This window comes from Somniosus microcephalus, chromosome 25, assembly GCF_052327205.1.
Source record: "Somniosus microcephalus isolate GS21.2 chromosome 25, FLI_Smic_1.0, whole genome shotgun sequence".
NCBI classification, from domain to species: Eukaryota; Metazoa; Chordata; class Chondrichthyes; order Squaliformes; family Somniosidae; genus Somniosus; species Somniosus microcephalus.
Genome location: NC_141011.1, coordinates 2,641,115 through 2,665,104, shown reverse-complemented (window position 1 = coordinate 2,665,104; position 23,990 = coordinate 2,641,115). Strand labels below are relative to the sequence as shown.

General features: G+C 54.4%; 1 protein-coding gene across 1 annotated transcript in view; it reads left to right on the top strand.

Annotated features, from left to right (window-relative positions):
• Positions 1 to 23,990, top strand: part of muc5.7 (mucin5.7) — a gene marked incomplete at its 5' end in the record, with an annotated part of 240,861 nt that overhangs the window by 171,520 nt on the left and 45,351 nt on the right. Inside the window, 3 exon segments of the mRNA XM_085967276.1 lie at positions 9,100 to 9,272; positions 11,126 to 11,172; positions 11,174 to 11,222. Coding sequence (XP_085823402.1) covers positions 9,100 to 9,272; positions 11,126 to 11,172; positions 11,174 to 11,222 — 269 coding nt within the window.

Sequence of the window (23,990 nt, the reverse complement as noted above, 5' to 3'; positions counted from 1 at the left end):
ACAGACAGTCACCCGAGGCCGGATTCGAACCCGGGTCCCTGGCGCTGTGAGGCAACAGTGCTAACCACAATGCCACCGTGCCGCCGATATGACGTCATATCGTCGCGCAACGCTGTTTGTGCGCCCCAAACCAGAAATTCAGTGGCGCCCGCCCAATGTGGGCGTGGCGCTGCTAAGAACTGTGAAGTGGAACGCAACAGAGGCCCTGTGGGCCTCAGGGAGCGCTAATTAAAGGGCACTTACACTGACCTATAAAGCCCAGCCATTTTGCTGCAATGACTTTACTGCTTTGGATTTCTGGACAGAGACCAAGGGACAGAGCTAACTGATTTGGGACAACATAGGAGAGGTATTTTTGGCTTCTGGCCAGTGCTTTGACATTTGACTCATTGTGATTTCACTGTTTTCAACTTCATTATGGGGGCTGTATGGGGGTGCAACCCTGAGTTGCAGCATTATGTGCGAAGGGCTCGCAGACGCTGTGAGAGAGGGCCAGCCATGCCTAGATGCAGAGGGGACATCAGGCGTCGGCAACGTAGGCCTTACACACTCAGACAATACCGGCAGCAGGTGTCCTATCTCACCATGACTGCGGCGCATTGTGTTAAGAGGCTGCGCTTCAGAAGGGAGGTGGTTGCAGAGATCTGCCAGCTGCTTCACAGAGATCTGCGTCCACAGCTGATGTGCAGGACGTCTCTCTCGGTGGAAGTGAAGGTCACGGTGGCTCTGAGCTTTTATGCAAGCGGCTCCTTCCAAGCCGCTGCTGGGGACATAGCGAACATCTCCCAGTTTGCCGCGCATCACTGCATCCGGCAGGTCACCGATGCACTTTTCGCGAGGAGACACCAATTCATCTCCTTCCCCATGACCCGACAGAGGCAGGAGCAGCGTGCAGTCGGATTTGGCAGGTTCGCGGGCTTCCCCATAGTGCACGCATGTGGCTATGCGGGCACCTAGCCACAATGCCGAGGATTACCGCAACCGGAAGGGCTACCATTCCCTCAATGTACAGCTGGTGTGTGACCACAGGCAGCGCATCCTAGCTGTCAATGCCCGCTTCCCAGGAAGCAGCCACGATGCATTCATCCTGCGCCAGACTACTGTGGCTGACATGTTCGAGGCACAGCCTCCACCAAGGGGATGGCTTATTGGGGACAAGGGCTACCCTTTGTGTACATGGCTCATGACCCCGCTCCGCGCGCCCAGGACCCCAGCGGAGGAGGCATACAACGAAAGCCATCAAGCCACAAGGAACATCATAGAGCAAACGATAGGCGTCCTCAAGCAACGGTTCCGCTGCCTGGATTGTTCCGGCGGCTCTCTACAGTACTCGCCGGATAGAGTCTCCCAGTTCGTCGTCGTGTGCTGCATGCTGCACAACCTGGCTATCCGCAGGACTCAGGCACTGCCACCTGACATTGCACCACCACCTCAGGAGGACGAGCAGGAGGACCATGAGGAGGAGGAGGAGGAGGAGGAGGAGGAGTACCAGCCCAGGAGGGAGCCACAAGGTCCCAGGGCCGTCCGCCGGGGGCTTATTGCTCGACACTTCTAGGCCCCCTGTCAGGGAATGGGCTGTGGAAATGTACACACCTGAAGGCAGCCGCTCCGCAAGCCCTCAGCCGGTTAACGCAACAACCACTTGAAACATGACACCTGGACAAGCTGAATAAATAAAACGCTTTATTTCACAAACTCAGGGCCCTTCCCACATGAAACAGAAAAACAGACAAGAGCCCCAAAAAACAGTCAAAAACATCTGTTGCTCCCAAAACCTGGGGAGGACTTACAAAACTTGGCCATCCAAATGGCCTTCAACATCGGCCTTACAAAAATAAGGGCCCCCCTCCACAACACAAACACCCCCATAAAAACAAACACTCATTTCACAATTAAATATCAAACTAATTACAATTAACACTTTCCAAAATAATCCCCCCCAAAACACAAGCCCCCCCATATATAAAAAACCGTTCTCACCACACTCTAGTGGGTGTGCCGAGAGGGCGAGTCCTTAGACAGCCTTCCCCGGCCCCTGCCCGACCTGCTGCTCCACCTCAACCTGGGCCCTGTGGCTGGGACAAGGCTGGGGGAAGGCTCATGAGGGCCCCGAGGCGTGTCGGCAGATGCCCTTGGGGGTCGGCCTAGACGACGCACGTCCCGGGAGGGGCCAGCTGCTGACTGCTGCAGCTGTCGCTGGCCAGCATCAGTGCCAGCAGCAGCTCGTCGCACCTTGGCTGGGGGAGTGGCAGTGTCGGCTGCACCAAGGGGGGCAAGCTGGCTGATGGCAGGCGCGCGATGTTCGCCAGAGACACTGGCACTCGGCCAGCCTGGCAGTGCAGCAGGCGCAGCTATCTGGTGGAGGCCAGACCGCTGTGCTGCAGCAGGGCGGCGGGTGCCATGGCGAAGCCTCTGCGCCACAGCGAGTGTGGCAGAAGTGAGTGCCCGAACTGCACTGGTATGTGGCCGCATCAGCTGTGCCAGTGTCTGGACGGCACCACTCATCTCGCGAGTCGCGTCCTGCACTGCCGCGAGATGCTGGACACCCCTGTCATGGGCTGCCGCGAGTTGTTCCACCCCCCTGGCCTGTGATTCCCCGAATGCGACCACACTCTGAGCCAGGGACTGAATGGCCTGAGGCATCTGGTCCACAACCCCCATGAACTCCTGGTGGCGCCGCTCAGAGGCCGCCGAGATCTCTTCGAGGAGGTGCACCTCCTGGGCGAGGACCCTCTCCGGACTGGAGGGAGGACTCTCCCTCTGGGGAGAAGGCGGCCGAGCTGGCTGAACCCTCCCGCCTGCCTCAACCCCACTGGGCCCAGGATCTGCCCTCCCCTGCAACACCTCCCCCCTCTGGGGAGCAGGCCGGCGTGCTGCCGGACCCTTCCCGCGTGCCTCAACCCCACTGCGCCCAGGATCTGCCCTCCCCTGCAACACCTCCCCCCTCTGGGGAGCAGGCCGGCGTGCTGCCGGACCCTTCCCGCGTGCCTCAACCCCACTGGCCACAGGATCTGCCCTCCCCTGCAACACTTCCCCCTGGCTCTCCTGCAGGCCAGACGTCCCCCCTCCATTGCCATCCCCCGATGTGCCGCCTTCCTCCTGGTCCTCGTCGTCCTCCTCCTCCAAGGGCCTGGCACTCGGAGCTTCAGGGACCACCTCCTCCTCAGCAGCTGAAAGCAGGAAGGCATAAGAGTAGCTTTAGAGTGAGGACACGGCATCAGCGAGGGAGGCCTGAGTGGTGGCATTATGCGCATTTGTCGGTCAGTGGGAAAGGATCTAGATCTGAAGCGCTAGGGCAACGAGAGAGGTCCAACCGGTCATGTCCTTACCAGTGGGTTCCAGTACAGGGTCCGCATCTCCGATCGCAACAGGGCCAGTCACCCGGGAACGCATGAGTCCAGCCACGCTCTCCTCCAGATCAGTGAGCGCCTGGTACTGGGGGCAGTCTGGCTCCTCAAATTCCTTGCCAGCTTGGCCTGCAAGAGAAAGGACGGACTCTAAGTACAGTGTGGTGCCCTGTTGCTGTGTGCACTGCCTCCCATGGTGGAATAGCTTGGCCAGTGTGGTGCCCTGTTGCTGTGTGCACTGCCTCCCATGGTGGAATAGCTTGGCCAGTGTGGTAAGTGCAGAAAGTGCTATTGATGATCATGCCAGTGCCATTGCTGCGGGAGGAGGGCTGCCCATTAGGCCTTTGAGGTCCCTTTGCCCATAATGTGAGGTTCACATGCAAGGATGAGGAGGACACTGGAAAGGGTACTCACCTTCACCAACCGAGTGAGGTCGTTGAACTTCTTGCGGCATTGGTCCGCACTCCTGGGGACATCGCAGGTGGATGACACCCTGCGGGCGATTCTCCTCCAGGCTTTCCTGTACTCGCTCCTGGGAGCCTTGTTGCCACTGTCCGGGCACAAGATCTGTCTTTTGTCCTCCACACCATTAATGAGCACCATCAGAGCATGCTCGGAGAAGCGCTGCGCTCGTTCACGGGCCCTCTCCATGTCTCCTGGCGCTATTTTGGCCCACCAGCAGTGTTGAGGCCTAGCTGCAGGGCTCCAGTATGCAGGGCATGGCAGCAGTCAAAGTCGACCCTTCCCCCTTTAAGAGCAGGCCGGCGTCAGGGTGTCTGCTGTCAATCAAAACATGACCGCACCTGCGCTGCGCCCGGCCTCGGCGTTATCAGGCCGCATCGCCGGATTAGCGCCTGAACAGAGCATTGCAACGCCAGTTTCAGCGCTCGGCCAAACTCTTGGCCAACTCTACTGAATTTCGGCGAGGTGGCCTGCACTTTCCGGCGGGCGCTAACTTTAGCGAGCGCCCGACTTTAGCGCCCCAAAAGTGTCCAGACTGAATTTCTAGGCCATTGAGTCCATGAATGGACCAGCAAAATCAATATGCACCCGTTGCCATGGAAATGAGGGCCACTCCCATGGGTGTAGAGGGGGATGTGGTGGTGCATTTTGGACCTTCTGGCATCCTGAGCAGCTCTTTGTCAGGTCCTCGATTTGCTGATCGATCCCCGGCCACCACACATAAGCCCTAGCAAGGCTTTTCATTTTCACCCCTCCCAGATGACCTTCGTGAAGCTCATTGAGCTTTCTCTCCCTTAACTTGGGTGGAATTACCACTCGGGATCCACACATCAAGGTCCCCTGGCATACTGACAGCTGTTCTCTTCTGGATGAGAATGCTGGCAACAGTGAGTCGCCATGTGCTGGCCATCCCTCCACCGTCAAATCATATACCCGAGACAGTGTCGGGTCATTTCGGGTCTCCTTCTCTATAGCAGCGTTAGTTACTGGCAAGCATTCAATTATAGTCGAATGAAGTATTTCGACAGGATCCACTGCTGGTGCTTCCTCCGCAGTAGGCAGTGGCAGGCATGATAGCCCATCAGCGTTTCCATGCTGTTTCGTGCCCTTATACTCGATTTCATATTGGTGCGCCCCTAGAAAAAGGGACCATCTTTGTAGCCGTTGCGTAGTCATCACCGGAACGCCCTTCTTTGGATTAAAGATGGAGACAAGTGGTTGGTGGTCAGTCAGCAAGGTGAACTTCTGCCCGTGCAGATAGTGATTGAACTTTTTCACTCCCCACATTAGGCTGAGGGCCTCCCTGTCAATCTGGGCGTAGTTACGCTCGGCTGAGGTTAGTGATCGTGACGCAAAGGCTATTGGCCTCTCTGAGCCGTCCGAGAATTTGTGCGACAGCACCGCTCCAATGCCGTAGGGTGACGCATCACATGCCAACCGAATTGGTAATGCCGGGTTGTAATGGGCCAATACCTCTTTCGATGTGATTAGTGTTTTGCTCTTCTGGAAAGCTCGTCTACATTCGTCACTCCACTTCCATGGCACCCCAGTTTGCAGTAGGGTGTTCAGTGGGTGTAGTATTGTAGACAAATTTGGCAAGAACTTATGGTAGTAGTTTACCAGCCCGAGGAACGACCTCAGTTGTGACACATTTTCCGGTGCTGGAGCCTTGACTACTGCCTCAATCTTCTCTGGGGACTTATGTAACCCCTCTTTATCGATAACGTGGCCACAATACGAGATCTGTTTTTTTAAAAACTCGCATTTGGGGCGGCTAGCTCGGAACCCATATTCATGTAATCTAGTGAGCACCTGCTCCAGGTTGGCAAGGTGATCACTGTCATTTTCGCCCGTGACCAGGACGTGGTCCAAAAAGCACTGGGTCCCTGGGATCCCTTGCAGGACTTGTTCCATTGCCCTCTGCCAAATAGCCGGAGCTGATGCTACCCCGAATACCAGCCGGTTGTATTGGTAGAGACCTTTATGGGTGTTGATTGTGAGGTATTTTTTTGATGCTTCTTCTACCTCCATTTGCAGATACGCCTGGGCCAGATCAATCTTAGTGAAGCGTTTTCCTCCAGATAGCGAGGCGAAAATATCTTCAATCCGCGGAAGTGGATATTGTACGGTGTGAAGGACCGGGTTCACTGTTACCTTAAAGTCCCCACAGATGCGAACCTTCCTTGGTTCCCCAGGCGTGCTGCTCAACGACTTTTTCATCACAGGGAGGATGGGTGTAGCCCACTCGCTCCAGTCTACCTTGGATAGTACACTTGAACGTTCCAGACTCTCCAGCTCTGCTTCGACGGCTGGGCGGATTGCATAAGGTACTGGTCTGGCCTTAAAAAATTTTGGGCTTGCATTTTCTTCAATTTTAATCATCGCTGTCATGCCTTTTAGTGTTCCGAGTCTTTGACAGTCGCCCAGGTGTGACGTCATCATCCTTTTTGTCAGCCACAGTCAGTGCCTGTATGGAATGCCAATCTAGCTGTATCTTCCGGATCCATTCATGTCCTAGTAGTGGTGGTCCTCCATCTGGCAATACATATAGGTCCATTTTTGGTGTTTCCTTGCCGTTATATATAACGTTCACCCTTATTTTTCCTTTGGGGTAGACTTTTTGCCCCGTGTACATCTTCAAGACAATCTTTGTATCTCTCAAGAGTATATGTGAGAATAGCCGCTTGTAGTCCCTTCGGTTTATGACTGTTAGGGCTGATCCTGTGTCCAATTCCATTTTCACTTGGACTCCTGCTATCTTGAGCGTGACCCAGATAGTTTGGTGATCCTCCGTTTTGATCACATTATGTAGTTTCAGACAACCCAGTTCCTTGCTTCCGGAGTCTGTTTCACTATTCTGTTCATCTGAACTATTCTCCGTCACCTTATGTACCTTTTTGTACTTCTCCTGTGGAGATTTCGTGCTGCTGGTTTTCTTTCCCGACCTGCAGACTCTTGCTATGTGTCCTACTTTTCCACACTGTCTGCACACTTTGTCCTTGAACCAGCAATCATTATGGTCGTGTGTTGTTCTGCCGCAGCGATAGCACTTCACTGTTCCGTATGACATTTCATTTGTGCCATATTCTTGCGGTCTCCGTTGTATCTCTGCAGCGCTCCGTGCTGCTGCTTCGTGTGATACTGCAATGCTGAAAGCCTTGTCCAACTTAAGATCCTTTTCTGATAGAAGCCGTTTCTGGGTTCCTTCACTTCGAAGCCCACACACAAACTTGTCCCTTAAAGTATCTGCTAGTCCCGTTCCAAACTGGCAGTGTTTCGATAGCTTGCGCAGTTCCGTTAAATACTCAGCATTACTTTCATCTTTATGCTGGTTCCTTTTGTGAAACTTAAATCTTTCTGCTATCAGCAGCAGTGTGGGGTTTAAGTGGTCCTGTAGGATTGACACTATGTTTTCAAAATCCCTTTTCTACTGGCTTTTCTGGGGTTACTAGGTTTCGTAGTAAGCCATACGTTTTGGCACCCACTGAATTCAACAATACCAGCGCTTTCTTGTCATCTCGCACTTCATTCGCCTTGCAGTATACTTCTATGCTTTCGACATATGTCGTCCAATCTTCGACTTCATTGTCGAACGCTGTGATACTGCCACTCTTCGGCATTTTTGGGTGTGGTTAGACTGGCTTAAAATGGCGTCTCCCGCGCTTTCCTTTCTTCCCCGCTGCGGCTTAAAATGGCGTCTCCCGCGTTTTCCTTTCTTCCCCGCTGCGGCTTAAAATGGCGTCTCCCGCGCTGCTGCCAACGCCGCTCTCAGCGGTCCTCGTGGCAAATGGCGACGCCCTGTGGGTTTCGTGCGCTGCTGCTGCGCTGCTGCCAACGCCGCTCTCTGCGGTCCTCGTGGCAATGGCAGCACCTCGCGTTTTCCTGCGCGCCTCTCTCCCCCGTTGACGCTGCTCAGCCCTTGAACACCGGCTGCGCTCTGCGCGTTTTCCTGCACGCCTCTCTCCCCCGTTGACGCTGCTCGGCCCTTGAACACCGGCTGCGCTCTGCTCTCTCTCGCCTCTCTACCCCGTTGACGCCGCTCGGTCCTGAACACCGGCTGCGCCCTGTGCGCTCTGCCCTCTCTCTCCCCCGTCGACGCTGCTCGGCCTTTTTCTGTGCCGCTCGGTCGGGCTCTAGCCTGTCGCTGTCCGGGAAGGGTCTGCGCAGTACCTGTTGCCAGCCCGTTTTGCTGGGCCACCGTGACTGGAAAGCCAAGCCTGGCTCTCGACAGCCTCCCCTGCGATGCTCAAATCTCCGCTGGATGACTGGGCGGTTGCCCGTGGTCGACGCCCGTGCTTCTGGACTTGACCTTCTTCCACTGTTCTCCAGGAGCGAATCCCTGGGAGGTGATACAGAGTTGCAGGTAGGTTCAAATCTGCTCGTCGCCAATGTTAGATCCGTGTATCTTAATGTTGTGTCCTTCAATAATCAGACAACAGACTGCAGGGAACGATTCAACAGGTGTTTACTGAATGAGGATTACTCTAGAACTAACTGTACAGATCACTACTCAGGGTTTATATACAGGTGTGGTCACTGCCGGTACTACAGTATACAGGAGCTGTAAAAAGTAGTTCTCCCCTTAAAGGTACATACATTACAACATCCATTTAGATTCGTGTGGGAAACATGAAATTCGGATAACACGACACCATCCTGCACCTGAGTTAAAATCACCCCCGATGAGTGAAATGGCCTCCTTCTGTGCTGTAAATTTCTATGATTCTATGATATGATTCAACCCAGGACCTGGTTTTAGTCTAAAAGATCTAATGGAATTAAAGTCTCCTCTCAGTGCTGCTGCAAGGAATTGTAATCAAAAGGAATCTCTACCGAGTTTCCATCTGTATATGCACTCCAAAATAATAATTCTTATTTTGGTTCTTACGGGCACGACATAAACCGTCTGGAGGTGAAAGTCAACTTCGACGGGGGCACAAAGTGAGCGGGAGCAGATTGGCTGCCAGTTATAAATCCCACCCCATTTTTCTTTCCATTGAAGTCAATGTAGGGTACCGCTCGCTGATGTGCACAAAATTCACACACAAAAATAAGTAATGAGTTCTGTTGCCAGATCCTTTGCTTTTTCATTTCTAATTAAGTCCTCTCAGATATCACCTGTAGGAACCAATTATTATTCCATGTAATTTTACTTTAACCAGCTCACCACCAAAAGGAGCTCGTCATTAATACTTTTTTTTCTATTTTTCACCCACTGAGCCACATTCTTCAATTCCATCTTTAAACATGTTGCTCACAGTGTACTTTTATTTTCCCTTTCACCAGGCAGTTGCACAACTGAGTGGTTTGACCGCCATAACCCCTCAGGAAATGGGGATTATGAAGATCTCGTAAATCTCCAAAAAGAATTTTCTGAACAGATCTGCAGTAACCCAATTGCCTGTCAAGAAGAGACAACATCTGGAATTCCTGCCTCAAGCTCTGGAGACAACATTTCCCCATAAAAACAATTCCTGCCATCTTATTTTGATACTGTGGGGGTAATTTTAACTTAACACACCTGTCGGGAAACTGATGTACTCGGATTGGAAATTCACTTTATACTCTACTCGATTTTATTTTGCATTGACTCCAGTTTCCTGCCAAGCGTATTAGGTTAAAAATGATTCCCTCTGTGTTTAGAGTCATAGAGTCATAGAGTCATAGAGTTTTACAGCACAGAAAGAGGCCCTTCGGCCCATCGTGTCTGCGCCGCCCATCCATCCCTGTCCAGTCTAATCCCATTTTCCAGCATTTGGTCCATAGCCTTGTATGCAATGGCATTTCAAGTGCTCATCCAAATGCTTCTTGAATGTTGTGAGGGTTCCTGCCTCTACCACCCTTTCAGGCAGTGAGTTCCAGATTCCAACCACCCTCTGGGTGAAAAAGTTCCTCCTCAAATCCCCTCTAAATCTCCTGCCCCTTACCCTGAATCTATGCCCCCTTGTTATTGACCCCCCTACTAAGGGGAAAAGTTCCTCTTTATCTACCCTATCTATGCCCCTCATCATTTTGTACACCTCAATCAGGTCCCCCCTCAGCCTTCTTTGCTCCAAGGAAAACAACCCCAGCCTGTCCAGCCTCTCTTCATAGCTGAGGCGCTCCATCCCAGGTAACATCCTGGTGAATCTTCTCTGCACCCTCTCCAAAGCAATCACATCCTTCCTATAGTGAGGCGACCAGAACTGCACACAGTACTCCAGCTGTGGCCTCACCAGCGTTTTGTACAGCTCCATCATAACCTCCCTGCTCTTATATTCTATGCCTCGGCTAATGAAGGCAAGTATCCCATATGCCTTTTTAACCACCTTATCTACCTGTTCCGCTGCCTTCAGGGATCTATGTACATGTACACCAAGGTCCCTCTGACCCTCTGTACTTCCTAGGGTCCTACCACTCATTGTGTATTCCCTTGCCTTATTTGTCCGTCCAAAATGCATCACCTCGCACTTTTCAGGGTTAAATTCCATTTGCCACTTTTCCGCCCATCTGACCAACCCGTTTATATCGTCCTGTAGCCTGAGGCTTTCCTCCTCACAATTTACCACCCCACCAATTTTCGTGTCATCTGCGAACTTACTGATCATACCTTTTACATTCTCATCCAAATCATTTATGTAGATCACAAACAACAAGGGACCCAGCACCGATCCCTGAGGTACCCCACTGGACACAGGCTTCCAGTCACAAAAGCAACCTTCGACCATCACCCTCTGCCTCCTGCCACTCAGCCAGTTTAGGATCCAACGCGCCAAGGCACCCTGGATCCCATGGGCTCTTACCTTCTTGACCAGTCTCCTATGCGGGACTTTGTCAAAAGCTTTACTGAAGTCCATGTAAACCACATCCACAGCATTTCCCTCATCCACCCCCCTAGTCACCCCCTCGAAAAATTCAATCAGATTTGTCAGACATGATTTACTTCAAAGTTTATTTCAAAGAATATAAATTGTTTTCGCAATACATTATCACACCCTCCCATTTTGTATTAAACAGATGCAGCATTTCACAGATATCACAGAAACCCCACAGTGCAGATAGAGGCCATTTCGGCCCATCGAGCCTGCACCGACACATATCCCACCCGATCCCCGTAACCCCACGTATTTAATCCCCCTAACACTAAGGGTCAATTTATCATAGCCAAACAACCTAACCCGCACATCTTTGGACTGTGGGAGGAAACCGGAGCACCCGGAGAAAACCCACGCAAACACGGGGAGAATGTGCAAACTCCACACAGACAGTCACCCGAGGCCGGATTCGAACCCGGGTCCCTGGCGCTGTGAGGCAACAGTGCTAACCACTATGCCACCGTGCTGCCCCTTCTGGATTTACTTGTGTGAATGAAGAGCAAAAAGATAAAGAGCTGTGAAGATTACAGAATATTATTTATCTGCCCTGAATCTTTTTGTAAGTATTGGATATTTGTAAAAGTTGCTTTAATGAATGTTTGTAATGAATTGCAAATAATGGTTCTACCTTCAATGCGGTCATGTTACTGTAAGTATGAACCAGATGGCTGCATTCTCTGGGTAATGTTAGTATAATATAGAGCACTGAGAACCTGCTAGTGGTATAGCGCACTGGAACACTGACAGACTGGGGCCAAAAATCTTTGAGGTCAATATCCCAGCGTAAAGTCCAGGGTTCCCACACCAGTGACCTCTGGCACTAACTCCACCAGAGTTTGTGGTATCATTGGGAGGTCACCTCACCTCAGCAGGTGTTCACATCTCAAGCATTCTTTCTCAGGTCCTCGAATTCCCTAGGAGGCCATGAAACTCAGCAGATGGCAGTCTACTTCAGAGGGAGGGAGTGCGGAGCCAAAGATCAGCTGCCCACTGGCCCCCTTTGTAAAAGGTCTAAAATAAACTTTTACAATAAACAAGGGCCTAGAAATTCAGTTGGCTGCGCCAGCCGTTAGCGCCTTAGGAGGAGCAGATCTCGAGCGCTAGGCGCTTAGCGCCCGGGCGCAGCGCGATCTGCGCCTCGCCCCAACTTCAGTAGACATTTAGCGCCGGCGCAAAGTCTTTGCGCGCGCTCAGCTGCGCGCGCAGATCATGACGTCATTTCGTCGTGCAACGCCCTTTGTGTGCCCAGAACCGGAACTTCACTCGCGCCGCCCCATTGTGCGCCGGGCGGCCCTAACGACTGTGAAGTGGAACGGTACACAGCCGAGGCGGGCCGCGGGGAGCGCAAATTAAAGGGCACTTACCCTGCACTATAAAGGGCAGCCATTTTGCAGCATTCACTCTTGCGCAACAGATTTTTGGAGAGAGACCAAGGAAGAGAGCTTACTGCTTTGGCCCAACACTAGGACAGGTCTTTTTGGCTTCAGGCCAGAGCTTTGCCATTATCTTTGCCTTCATTGAGATCTCAGTGTTTGCCTGCATATTATGGGGGCTGCATTGGGTGCCAACGCTGAGTTTCAGCCTTATGTCGGAAGGGCTTACAGACGCCGTGAGAGAGTGGCAGCCCTGGCTAGACGCAGAGGGGGCAACAGGCGTCGCCAAGTGAGGCCTTACCCACCCAGGGTATACCGCCAGCAGTTCTCCTATCTCAACATGTCTGCCGCGCAGTGTGTTAGGAGGCTGTGATTCAGAAGGGAGGTGGTCACAGAGATCTGCCAGCTGCTTCACAGAGATCTGCGTCCACAGCTGATGCGCAGGACGTCTCTGTCGGTGGCAGTGAAGGTGACGGTGGCTCTCAACTTCTATGCCACCGGCTCCTTCCAATCCGCTGCTGGGGACGTCGCTAACATCTCCCAGTTCGCCGTGCATTGCTGCATCCGCCAGGTGACCAATGCCCTTTTCAGAAGGAGACGTCAATTCATCTCCTTCCCCATGACCCTGGACAAGCAACAGCAGCGTGCAGTGGGATTTGCAAGAATAGCGGGCTTCCCCATGGTGCAGGGCGCCATTGACTGCACGCATGTGGCTTTGCGGGCACCTCTGGAGCATGCCGAGGATTACCGCAACCGGAAGGGCTACCATTCCCTCAACGTACAGCTGGTGTGTGACCACAGGCAGCGCATCCTAGCTGTCAATGCCCGCTTTCCAGGCAGCAGCCACGATGCCTTTATCCTGCGACAGACAACTGTGGCTGACATGTTCCAGGCACAGCCTCACCCAAGAGGATGGCTTATCGGGGACAAAGGCTATCCTTTGTGTACCTGGCTCATGACCCCGCTCCGCGCGCCCACGACCCCTGCTGAAGAGGCATACAACGAGAGCCATCAAGCGACCGGGAACCTCATCGAACAAACAATCGGCGTCCTGAAGCAACGGTTCCGCTGTCTGGATCGCTCCGGGGGAGCCCTCCAGTATTCACAGGAGCGAGTCTCCCAATTCGTCGTCGTTTGCTGCATGCTGCACAACCTGGCTATCCGCAGGACTCAGGCACTGCCACCTCACGTTGGACCACCACCTCAGGAGGAGGAGCAGAAGGAGCATGAGGAGGAGGAGGACGAGGAGTACCAGCCCAGGAGGGAGGCAGAAGGTCCAAGGGCCGCCCGTCGGCGGCTTATTGAACGTCACTTCTAGGCCCCCTGTCAGGGAATGGCTTGTGCCAATGAAAGAACATGATTGCAGCCGCTGCGCAAGCCCTCAGCCGGTTAAGGCAACAAACACTTCAAAGATCAAACATGGACAATGTGAATAAATAAAATGGTTTATTGTACAAACTCAGGGCCCTTCCCACATGTAAACCAAGAACACACGAAACCCCCAAAAAACACTCACACACATGAGTCACTCCCACAACCTGGGGAGCATTAACCAAAGATGTAAATAAAAATGGCCTCATCCTCGGCCTTCAAAAAACAACCATTCCACAAAACACAACATTTGGACACACCCTCTACTTTGTGTCCCGCGAGGGCGATGCCCTCTGCAAACTGTGCCGGTCCCTGGACGCCCTGCTGCTCCTCCTCAAAGTGAGGCCAGTGGCTGCTGCAAGGCTGGGGGAAGGCTCCTGAGGGGCACATGTCGTGACGGCAGATGCCCTTGGGGGTCGGCCTAGACGAGGTCTGGCCCTCGAGGGGCCGGCTGGTGAATGCTGCAGCTGTGGCTGGCCAGCATCAGTCACTGCAGCAGCTCGTGGCAGCTCCACTGGGGGAGTGGCAGTGGCGGCTGGAGGAATGGGGGCAAGCTGGCGGATGGCAGGCGCTCGCTGGTCGCCTGAGACACTGGCACTCGCCCGGGCCAGCACTGCAGCATGCGCAGCAATCTGCCGAGGGACAGACCGCTGTGCTGCTGCAACGCGCCGGGTGCCCTGGCGATGCCGGGCTGACACAGCGAGTGTGGCAGCAGTGAGTGCCCGTGTTGCCCTGTTCTGAGACCGCATCAGAGCAGCCAGTGACTGCACGGCACCACTGATCACCTGGCCAGTCGCTGCCAGAGAGGCCCCGAATTCGGTGACACTCCAAGACAGGGACTGGGTGGCCTCAGGCATCCGTCCCACTACCCCCATGAGCTCCGTGTGCCGGCGCTCCAAGTCCGCGGACATGTCCTCGAGGCGGCGCATCTCCTCGGCGTTGACCGTCTCCGGACTGGAGGCCGGACTCTCCCTCTGGGGAGAAGGCTGCCGAACTGGCCGACCCTTCCTGCGTTGCTGGACGCCGCTGGGCCCAGCAATTGGACTCCCCTCCGACCCTTCCCCCCTCTGGGGAGAAGGCCGCTGAGCTTCCACCCCCCTCCCGCGTTTCTGCAGGCTGCTGGTCCCAGGAGCTACATTCCCCTCCAACACTTCCGCCACGCTCCCCTCCAGGGAAGACGTCTCCCCTACAGTGGCATGGCTTGCCGCGGCTGAGGGTTCCCCTGATGGGCCGCCTTCCTCTTGCTCCTCCTCCTCTTCTGAGGGGCTGTCACTGGCAAGTTCAGGGACCTCCTCCTCACCATCTGAAAGCAGGAAGGCACAAGAGTAGCTTTAGAGTGAGGAGAGGGCATCAGCGAGGGATGCACGAGTGGTGGCATTCAGCGCATTGGTCGGACAGTGGCAAAGGATGTAGATCTGATGCGCAAGTGGGACGAGAGAGGTTCAAAAGGTGATGTCCTTACCATTGGTGCCCAGAACAGGGTCGGCATCTCCAGATGCAACGGGGCCAATCACCCGGGCACCCATGATGCGCTCCACGCGCTGCTGCAGCTCGGTGAGCGGCTGGATCTGGGGTCCGCCTCCCCCGGTCACAGTCCGGCTCCTCTTATTATTGGCCAGCTTGGCCTGCAAGAGAAAGGACGGCCTCTAAGTACAGTGTGTAGCCCTGATCTTGTGTGCACTGCCTCCCATGGTCGAATAGCCTGGCCAGTGTGTAGCCCTGATCTTGTGTGCACTGCCTCCCATGGTCGAATAGCCTGGCCAGTGTGTTAAGTGCAGAATGTGCAATTGATGTTCATGACTGTCCCATAGCTGCTGCATGAGGGCTGGCCATTAGGGCTTTCAGGTCCCTTTGCCCATAATGTGAGGTGCACATGCAAGGATGAGGAGGACACTGGAAAGGGTACTCACCCTGACAATCCTGGCGAGGTCACAGAATCACAGAATCACAGAAACCCCACAGTGCAGATAGAGGCCATTTCGGCCCGAGCCTGCACCGACACATATCCCACCCGATCCCCATAACCCCTACACCAACACATATCCCACCCTATCCCCGTAACCCCACGTATTTAATCCCCCTAACACTAAGGGTCAATTTATCATAGCCAATCAACCTAACCCGCACACCTTTGGACTGTGGGAGCTTTTTTCTGCATTGGACAGCGCTCCTGGGGACCTCACTATTGGATGTCACCCTCGTGGCGACATGCCTCCAGGCTCTCCGGTAGACGCGGGCCGGCGGCTTCCTCCCATTGTCTGGGAACAAAATATGGCGTCTCTTCTCCACAGCGCTAACCAGCACCCTCAGATCATGCTCTGAGAAGCGCTGCGCTCGTTCACGGGCCTTCTCCATACTTTGAGACACTATTTGGGTCCAGCAGCAGTGTTCAGGCCTAGCTGGAGGGCTCCAGTGTCCAGGGCGTGGCAGCAGACCAAGTCGACCCTTCCCCCTTAAGAGCTGGCCGGCGCCAGGGTGTCTGCTGTCAATCAAGAAATGGCCGCACCTGCGCTGCGCCCGGCCTCGGCGGTATCGCTCAGCACCTCCGGCTTAGCGCCTAAAGAGAGCCATGCATCGCCGGTTTTAGCGCTCGAGCAAACTCTTAAGGCGAAGCTAATGAATATCGGCGATGTGGCCTCGAATTTGCGCCAGGCGCAAACTTTAGCGGCCGCCCGACTTTACCGCCCCAAAAGTGGCTATAATGAATTTCTAGGCCAAGGTGTCCAGGCTGTGATCCCGGTGTAGAATCCAAGGTGCAGCATACTTACATCTTTTCTCAAGCTAGTACGTCTTTTCTTTCCAGCTGCCACATAGAAACAGAAACAGAGAAGATGGCCCCTCGAGCCTGCTCTGCCATTTAGAGTCATAGGCCTAGAAATTCAGTATAGCCACTTTTGGGGCGGTAAAGTCGGGCGGCCGCTAAAGTTTGCGCCCGCCGGAAAGTGGAGGGCAGTTCGCCGAAATTCAGTAGCTTTGGCCAAGGAGTTTGCTCGAGCGCTAAAACTGGCGATGCACGACTATCCTTAGGCGCTAAGCCGGCGGTGCAGACTGATACCGCCGAGGCCGGGCGCAGCGCAGGTGCGGTCATGTTTTGATTGACAGCAGACACCCTGGCGCCGGCCAGCTCTTAAAGGGGGAAGGGTCGACTTGGTCTGCTGCCACGCCCTGGATACTGCAGCCCTCCAGCTAAGCCTAAACACTGCTGCTGGAGAGAAATAGCGCCAGGAAGGATGCAGAGGGCCCGTGAGCGAGCGCAGCGCTTCTCTGGCCATGATTTAAAGGTGCTGGTTAGGGCTTTGGAGAAGAGAAGCCATATCTTGTTCCCGGACAGTGGCAAGAAGCCTCCCAACAGGGTGTACAGGAGAGCCGGGAGGGATATCGCCCAGAGGGTCACAGCCACCTGCGATGTCCCCCGGACTGTTGTCCAATGCCGGAAAAAGTTTAACGACCTCACTCGGATTGTCAGGGTGAGTACCCTTTCCAGTGTCCTCCTCATCCTTGCATGTGCACCTCACATTATGGGCAAAGGGACCTCAAAGGCCTAATGGCCAGCCCTCATCCAGCAGCTACGGCACTGGCATGAACATCAATTGCACTTTCTGCACTTTACACACTGGCCAAGCTATTCGGCCATGGGAGGCAGTGCACACAACAACAGGGCACCACACTGGCCAAGCTATTCGACCATGGGAGGCAGTGCACACAACAACAGGGCACCACACTGTACTTAGAGGCCGTCCTTTCTCTTGCAGGCCAAGCTGGCCCAGAATCTGAAGAGCCGGACTGTCACCGGGGGAGGCCATCCCCAGTTCCAGCAGCTCAGTGACCTGGAGGAGCGCGTGGGTCGACTCATGGGTGCCCGGGTGATTGGCCCCGTTGCAATTGGAGATGCCGACCCTGTGCTGGGCCCCAATGGTAAGGACATGACCTTTTGGACCTCTCTCGTTCCCCTTGCGCTTCAGATCTACATCCTTTGCCACTGTCCGACCAATGCGCAGAATGCCACCACTCATGCCTCCCTCGCTGACGCCCTGTCTTCACTCTAAAGCTACTCTTGTGCCTTCCTGCTTTCAGCTGGTGAGGAGGAGGTCCCTGAAGCTGCGAGTGTCAGTCCCTCGGAAGAGGAGGACGAGGAGGAGCAAGAGGAAGGCGGCCCATCGGGGGAACCCTCATCCGCGCCAGGGGATGGCAATGGAGGGGACACGTCTTCCCTGGAGGAGAGCCAGGGGGAAGTGTTGCAGGGGGGTGTAGCTCCTGTGCCCAGTGGCGTCCAGCCACGCGGGAAGGGTCGGGCAGCACGGCTGCCTTCTCCCCAGAGGGGGGAAGTGTTGCAGGGGAGTGTAGCTCCTGTGCCCAGTGGCGCCCAGCCACGCGGGAAGGGTCGGGCAGCTCGGCTGCCTTCTCCCCAGAGGGGGGAAGTGTTGCAGGGGAGTGTAGTTGCTGGGCCCAGTGGCGTGCAGCCACGCGGGAAGGGTCGGGCAGCTCGGCTGCCTTCTCCCCAGAGGGAGAGTCCGGCCTCCAGTCCGGAGACGGTCCTCACCCAGGAGGTGCGCCTCCTTGATCAAATGTCCGCGGACTCGGATCGTCGGCACACCGAGTTCATGGGGGTTGTGGCACGGTTGCCTGAGGCCATTGAGTCCCTGGCTCACAGTGTGTCCGATTTTGGGGCCTCACAGGCCAGGGGTTTCGAACAACTCGCGGCAGCACAGGCCAGGGGTCTCGAACAATTCGGGGCATCACAGGACACGAGTCGGGCCGAATTCGGGGCATCACAGGACGCGAGTCGGGCCGAATTGAGGGCAGCACAGGACGCGAGTCGGGCCGAATTCAGGGCAGCACAGGACGCGAGTCGGGACGAATTCAGGGCAGCACAGGCAGCGAGTGGACAGTTGATCAGTGGTGCCGTGCAGTCACTGGCTGGTCTGATGCGGGCACAGACCAGGGCAGTACGGGCACTCACTGCTGCCACACTCGCTGTGTCAGGCAGGCATCGCCAGGGCACCCGCCGCGCTGCAGCAGCACAGCGGTCTGGCCTTCACCAGATTGCTGCGCTTGCTGCAGTGCCAGCCCGGCCGAGTGCCAGTGTCTCAGGCGAGCAGCGAGCGCCTGGCATCAGCCAGCTTGCCCCCATTGCTGCAGCCGCCACTGCCACTCCCCCAGCGAAGCTGCGACGAGCTGCTGGAGGGACTGATGCTGCCCAGCCACAGCTGCAGCAGTCAGCAGCCGGCCCCTCGAGGGCCAGAGCTCGTCTAGGCCGACCCCCAAGGGCATCTGCCGTCACGCAATGTGCCCCTCAGGAGCCTTCCCCCAGCCTTGCAGCACCCACAGGGCCCAGGTTGAGGCGGAGCAGCAGGTCGGCCAGGGGCCGCAAAAGCCTGGACAAGGACTTGCCCTCTCGGCACACAAAGTAGAGTGTGTTGGCAAATGTTTTTTTATATGGGGGTGGTTGTGTTGTCTATGGGGGGGGGTTCTTTTGGTAAGGCCGAGGATGAAGGCCATTTGGATGGACAAGTTTTGTTATTCCTCCCCAGGTTGTGGGAGTGAGATATGTTTTTGACTGTTTTTTGGGGGTGTTGTCTGTTTTTGGGTTTCATGTGGGAAGGGCCCTGAGTTTGTTCAATAAAGCTTTTTCTTTATTCAGCTTGTCCATGTGTGATGTTTCAAGTGGTTGTTGCGTTAACCGGCTGAGGGCTTGCGGAGCGGCTACATTCATGTGCCTTCATTACCACAAGCCATTCCCTGACAGGGGGCCTAGAAGTGTCATTCAATAAGCCACCGACGGACGGCCCTTGGACCTTGTGGCTCCCTCCTGGGCTGGTACTCCTCCTCCTCCTCCTCCTCCTCCTCATGGTCCTCCTGCTCGTCCTCCTGAGGTGGTGGTCCAACGTGAGGTGGCAGTGCCTGAGTCCTGCGGATAGCCAGGTTGTGCAGCATGCAGCAAACGACGACGAACTGGGAGACTCTATCCGGCGAATACTGCAGAGATCCGCCGGAGTGATCCAGGCAGCGGAACCGTTGCTTGAGGACGCCAATCGTTTGCTCTATGATGTTCCTTGTGGCTTGATGGCTTTCGTTGTATGCCTCCTCAACAGGGGTCCTGGGCGCGCGGAGCGGGGTCATGAGCCATGTACACAAAGGATAGCCTTTGTCCCCGATAAGCCATCCTCTTGGGGGAGGCTGTGCCTAGAACATGTCAGCCACAGTAGTCTGGCGCAGGATAAATGCATCGTGGCTGCTGCCTGGGAAGCGGGCATTGACAGCTAGGATGCGCTGCCTGTGGTCACACACCAGCTGTACATTGAGGGAATGGTAGCCCTTCCGGTTGCGGTAGTCCTCGGCATTGTCGATAGGTGCCCGCAAAGCCACATGCGTGCAGTCAATGGCGCCCTGCACCATGGGGAAGTCGGCGATCCTCGCAAATCCGACTGCACGCTGCTCCTGCCTCTCTAGGGTCATGGGGAAGGAGATAAATTGGTGTCTCCTTGAGAAAAGGGCATCGGTGACCTGCCGGATGCAGCGATGCACGGCGAACTGGGAGATGTTAGCTATGTCCTCAGCAGCGGCTTGGAAGGAGCCGCTTGCATAAAAGTTCAGAGACACCGTGACCTTCACTTCCACCGACAGAGACGTCCTGCACATCAGCTGTGGACGCAGATCTCTGTGAAGCAGCTGGCAGATCTCTGCAACCACCTCCCTTCTGAAGCGCAGCCTCTTAACACACTGCGCGGCAGTCATGGTGAGATAGGACACCTGCTGGCGGTATTCCCTGAGTATGTAAGGCCTACGTTGCCGACGCCTGATGCCCCCTCTGCGTCTAGGCATGGCTGCCCCTCTCACACAGCGTCTGCGAGCCCTTCGCACATAATGCTGGCACTGAGGGTTGGAACCCCATGCAGCCCCCATAATATACTTGCAAACAATGAAATCACAATGAGGCAAATTTCCAAGCTCTGGCCAGAAGCCAAAAATACCTCTCCTATGTTGGGCCAAATCAGTAAGGTCTCTTCCTTGGTCTCTGTCCAGAAATCCGTTGCAGAAAAGTCATTGCAGCAAAATGGCTGGCCTTTATAGTTCAGTGTAAGTGCCCTTTAATTAGCACTCCCCAAGGCCCGCAGGGCCTCTGCTGCGTTCCACTTCACAGTTCTTAACACCGCCACGCCCACATTGGGCGGGCGCGACTGAAGTTCCGGTTTGGGGCGCACAAAGGGCGTTGCACGACGAAATGATGTCATAAGTTGCGCGCGCAGCTGAGCGCGCGCAAACACTTTGCGCCAGCGCTAAATGTCTACTGAAGTTGGGCGTAGGCGCAGATCGTCCTGCGCCCGGGCGCTAAGTGCCTAGCGCTCGAGATCTACCCCTCCTAAGGCGCTAACGGCTGGCGAACGCAACTGAATTTCTAGGCGATAGAGTCATAGAGTCTTTGGCCTAGAAATTGGGTTTTGGCTTAGCCAGGGCTTTAGCGCCGGAAGTTAGTGCCGGCGCTAAGTCCCCCTGCGCGCGCCAAAAATTCAGTAGCGCCGCGCCCAAACGGCTGCCGGCGCTACTGAAGGGTCTTAGCGCCTGGAAAAGGGCGCTAACTGCCGTTTAGCGCCGCAATTCCGGCGCTGCGGCACCCGATGCGGTGCGGCAGGCTGGGGAAGTGCAGGCCTCCTCCTTCCGTTAAGGAGGAGCTGCCTGCACCTGGCCGTGGCCCGCGCAAATCTGTTTAAAAATGAGCCCGGCACCTCGGACAAGTGCCGGGCTTGCATCTGTTCCGGGGTGGGGGGGGGGGAGAAGTCCGGGGAGGGAGCTGCGGGCAGGCGGCCGGCGGGAAAGCGGCCGGCCGCCGCGGGGCCTTTAATGCGCCAGCGCAAACACATGTTGGACTCTGTTGCCAGAGTCTTAGTTGCGGCTGCCACGGGCGAGGCGGCCACAACTGAATTTCGGCGCTGGGGCCCGTCGGCATGGCAACCGGGACGCTGCGCACACCGATGACGTCATCGGTGCCGGCGCAGCGCTACCGGTGCAACGCCGCTTTAGGGCCCCAGGGAATTTTTCAACTGGCCATAACTCTGGCGCTAGTCCCTCTAGCGCCTCAAAAGTGGCGCTAAGGCTAGTGAATTTCTAGGCCATAGAGTTTTACAGCACAGAAAGAGGCCCTTCGGCCCATCGTGTCTGCGCCGCCCATCCATCCCTGTCCAGTCTAATCCCATTTTCCAGCATTTGGTCCATAGCCTTGTGTGCAATGACATTTCAAGTGCTCATCCAAATGCTTCTTGAATGTTGTGAGGGTTCCTGCCTCTACCACCCTTTTAGGCATTGAGTTCCACATTCCAACCACCCTCTGGGTGAAAAAGTTCCTCCTCAAATCCCCTCTAAATCTCCTGCCCCTTACCCTGAATCTATGCCCCCTTGTTATTGACCCCCCTACTAAGGGGAAAAGTTCCTCTTTATCTACCCTATCTATGCCCCTCATCATTTTGTACACCTCAATCAGGTCCCCCCTCAGCCTTCTTTGCTCCAAGGAAAACAACCCCAGCCTGTTTAGTCTTTCTTCATAGCTGAGGCGCTCCATCCCAGGTAACATCCTGGTGAATCTTCTCTGCACCCTCTCCAAAGCAATCACATCCTTCCTATAGTGAGGCGACCAGAACTGCACACAGTACTCCAGCTGTGGCCTCACCAGCGTTTTGTACAGCTTCATCATAACCTCCCTGCTCTTATATTCTATGCCTCGGCTAATGAAGGCAAGTATCCCATATGCCTTTTTAACCACCTTATCTACCTGTTCCGCTGCCTTCAGGGATCTATGTACATGTACACCAAGGTCCCTCTGACCCTCTGTACTTCCTAGGGTCCTACCACTCATTGTGTATTCCCTTGCCTTATTTGTCCGTCCAAAATGCATCACCTCGCACTTTTTAGGGTTAAATTCCATTTGCCACTTTTCCGCCCATCTGACCAACCCGTTTATATCGTCCTGTAGCCTAAGGCTTTCCTCCTCGCAATTTACCACCCCACCAATTTTCGTGTCATCTGCGAACTTACTGATCATACCTTTTACATTCTCATCCAAATCATTTATGTAGATCACAAACAACAAGGGACCCAGCACCGATCCCTGAGGTACCCCACTGGACACAGGCTTCCAGTCACAAAAGCAACCTTCGACCATCACCCTCTGCCTCCTGCCACTCAGCCAGTTTAGGATCCAACGCGCCAAGGCACCCTGGATCCCATGGGCTCTTACCTTCTTGACCAGTCTCCTATGCGGGACTTTGTCAAAAGCTTTACTGAAGTCCATGTAAACCACATCCACAGCATTTCCCTCATCCACCCCCCTAGTCAGCCCCTCGAAAAATTCAATCAGATTTGTCAGACATGATTTACCCTTGACAAAGCCATGCTGACTATCCCCGATTAATCCTTGCCTCTCCAAGTGGAGACTAATTTTGTCCCTCAGAATTTTTTCCAATAATTTCCCTACCACAGATGTTAGGCTCACTGGCCTGTAATTCCTTGGTTTATCCCTGCTACCCTTCTTGTATAATGGTACTACATTAGCTGTTCTCCAGTCCTCTGGTACATCCCCTGTGGCCAGAGAGGTTCTGAAAATTTGTGTCAGAGCCCCTGCAATCTCCTCCTTTGCCTCCCACAGCAGCCTGGGATACATCTCGTCCGGGCCTGGGGATTTATCCACTTTTTGGCCTGCTAAAACCGCTAGCACCTCCTCCCTCTCGATGCTAATATGTTCAAGTATGTCACAGTCCCCTTGCCCGATTTCTATGTCTGCATCGTCTTTCTCCATAGTGAACACAGATGCAAAAAATTCATTTAAAACCCCGCCTACCTCATCTGGCTCTACACACAGATTGCCACTTTGGTCCCTAATGGGCCCTACCCTTTCCCTGGTTATCCTCTTGCCCTTAATATACTTATAAAACATCTTAGGATTTTCCTTTATTTTGCTCGCCAGTGTTATTTCATGGCCCCTCCTCGCCCTCCTAATTTCTTTTTTAAGTATGCCCCTGCACTTTTTATACTCCTCTAGGGCTTCTTCCGTCTTTAGTCTTTTGTAACTGCCAAAAGCCCCCCTTTTATTTCTAATGCATTTTTGTATATCCCTTGTCATCCAAGGTTCCCTTTGCTTGTTGGTCCCACCCTTGACCTTTACAGGAACATGTTGGCGTTGTACTCTCTCTATTTCCCTTCTGAAAGTCTCCCACTGTTTTGATGTGGATTTTCCTATAAGTAGCTGCTCCCAGTCCACTTTGGCCAGATCCTGCCTTATCATATTAAAATCGGCCTTCCCCCAATTTAGAACCCTTATGTCCGGGCCGTCTTTGTCTTTTTCCATGACCACCTTAAATCTCACCGAATTATGGTCACTGTCGCCAAAATGCTCTCCTACTGATACTTCCACCACTTGCCCGGCTGATCATTGATATTCAGTACCCTGTCCCTGCTTTCTCCCCATATCCTTTGATCCCTTTAGCCTTAAGAAATATATCTAACTCCTTCTTGAATATATTTAATGAATTGGCCTCAACTGCCTTCTGTGGTAGAGAATTCCATAGGTTCACGGCTCTCTGGGTGAAGAAATT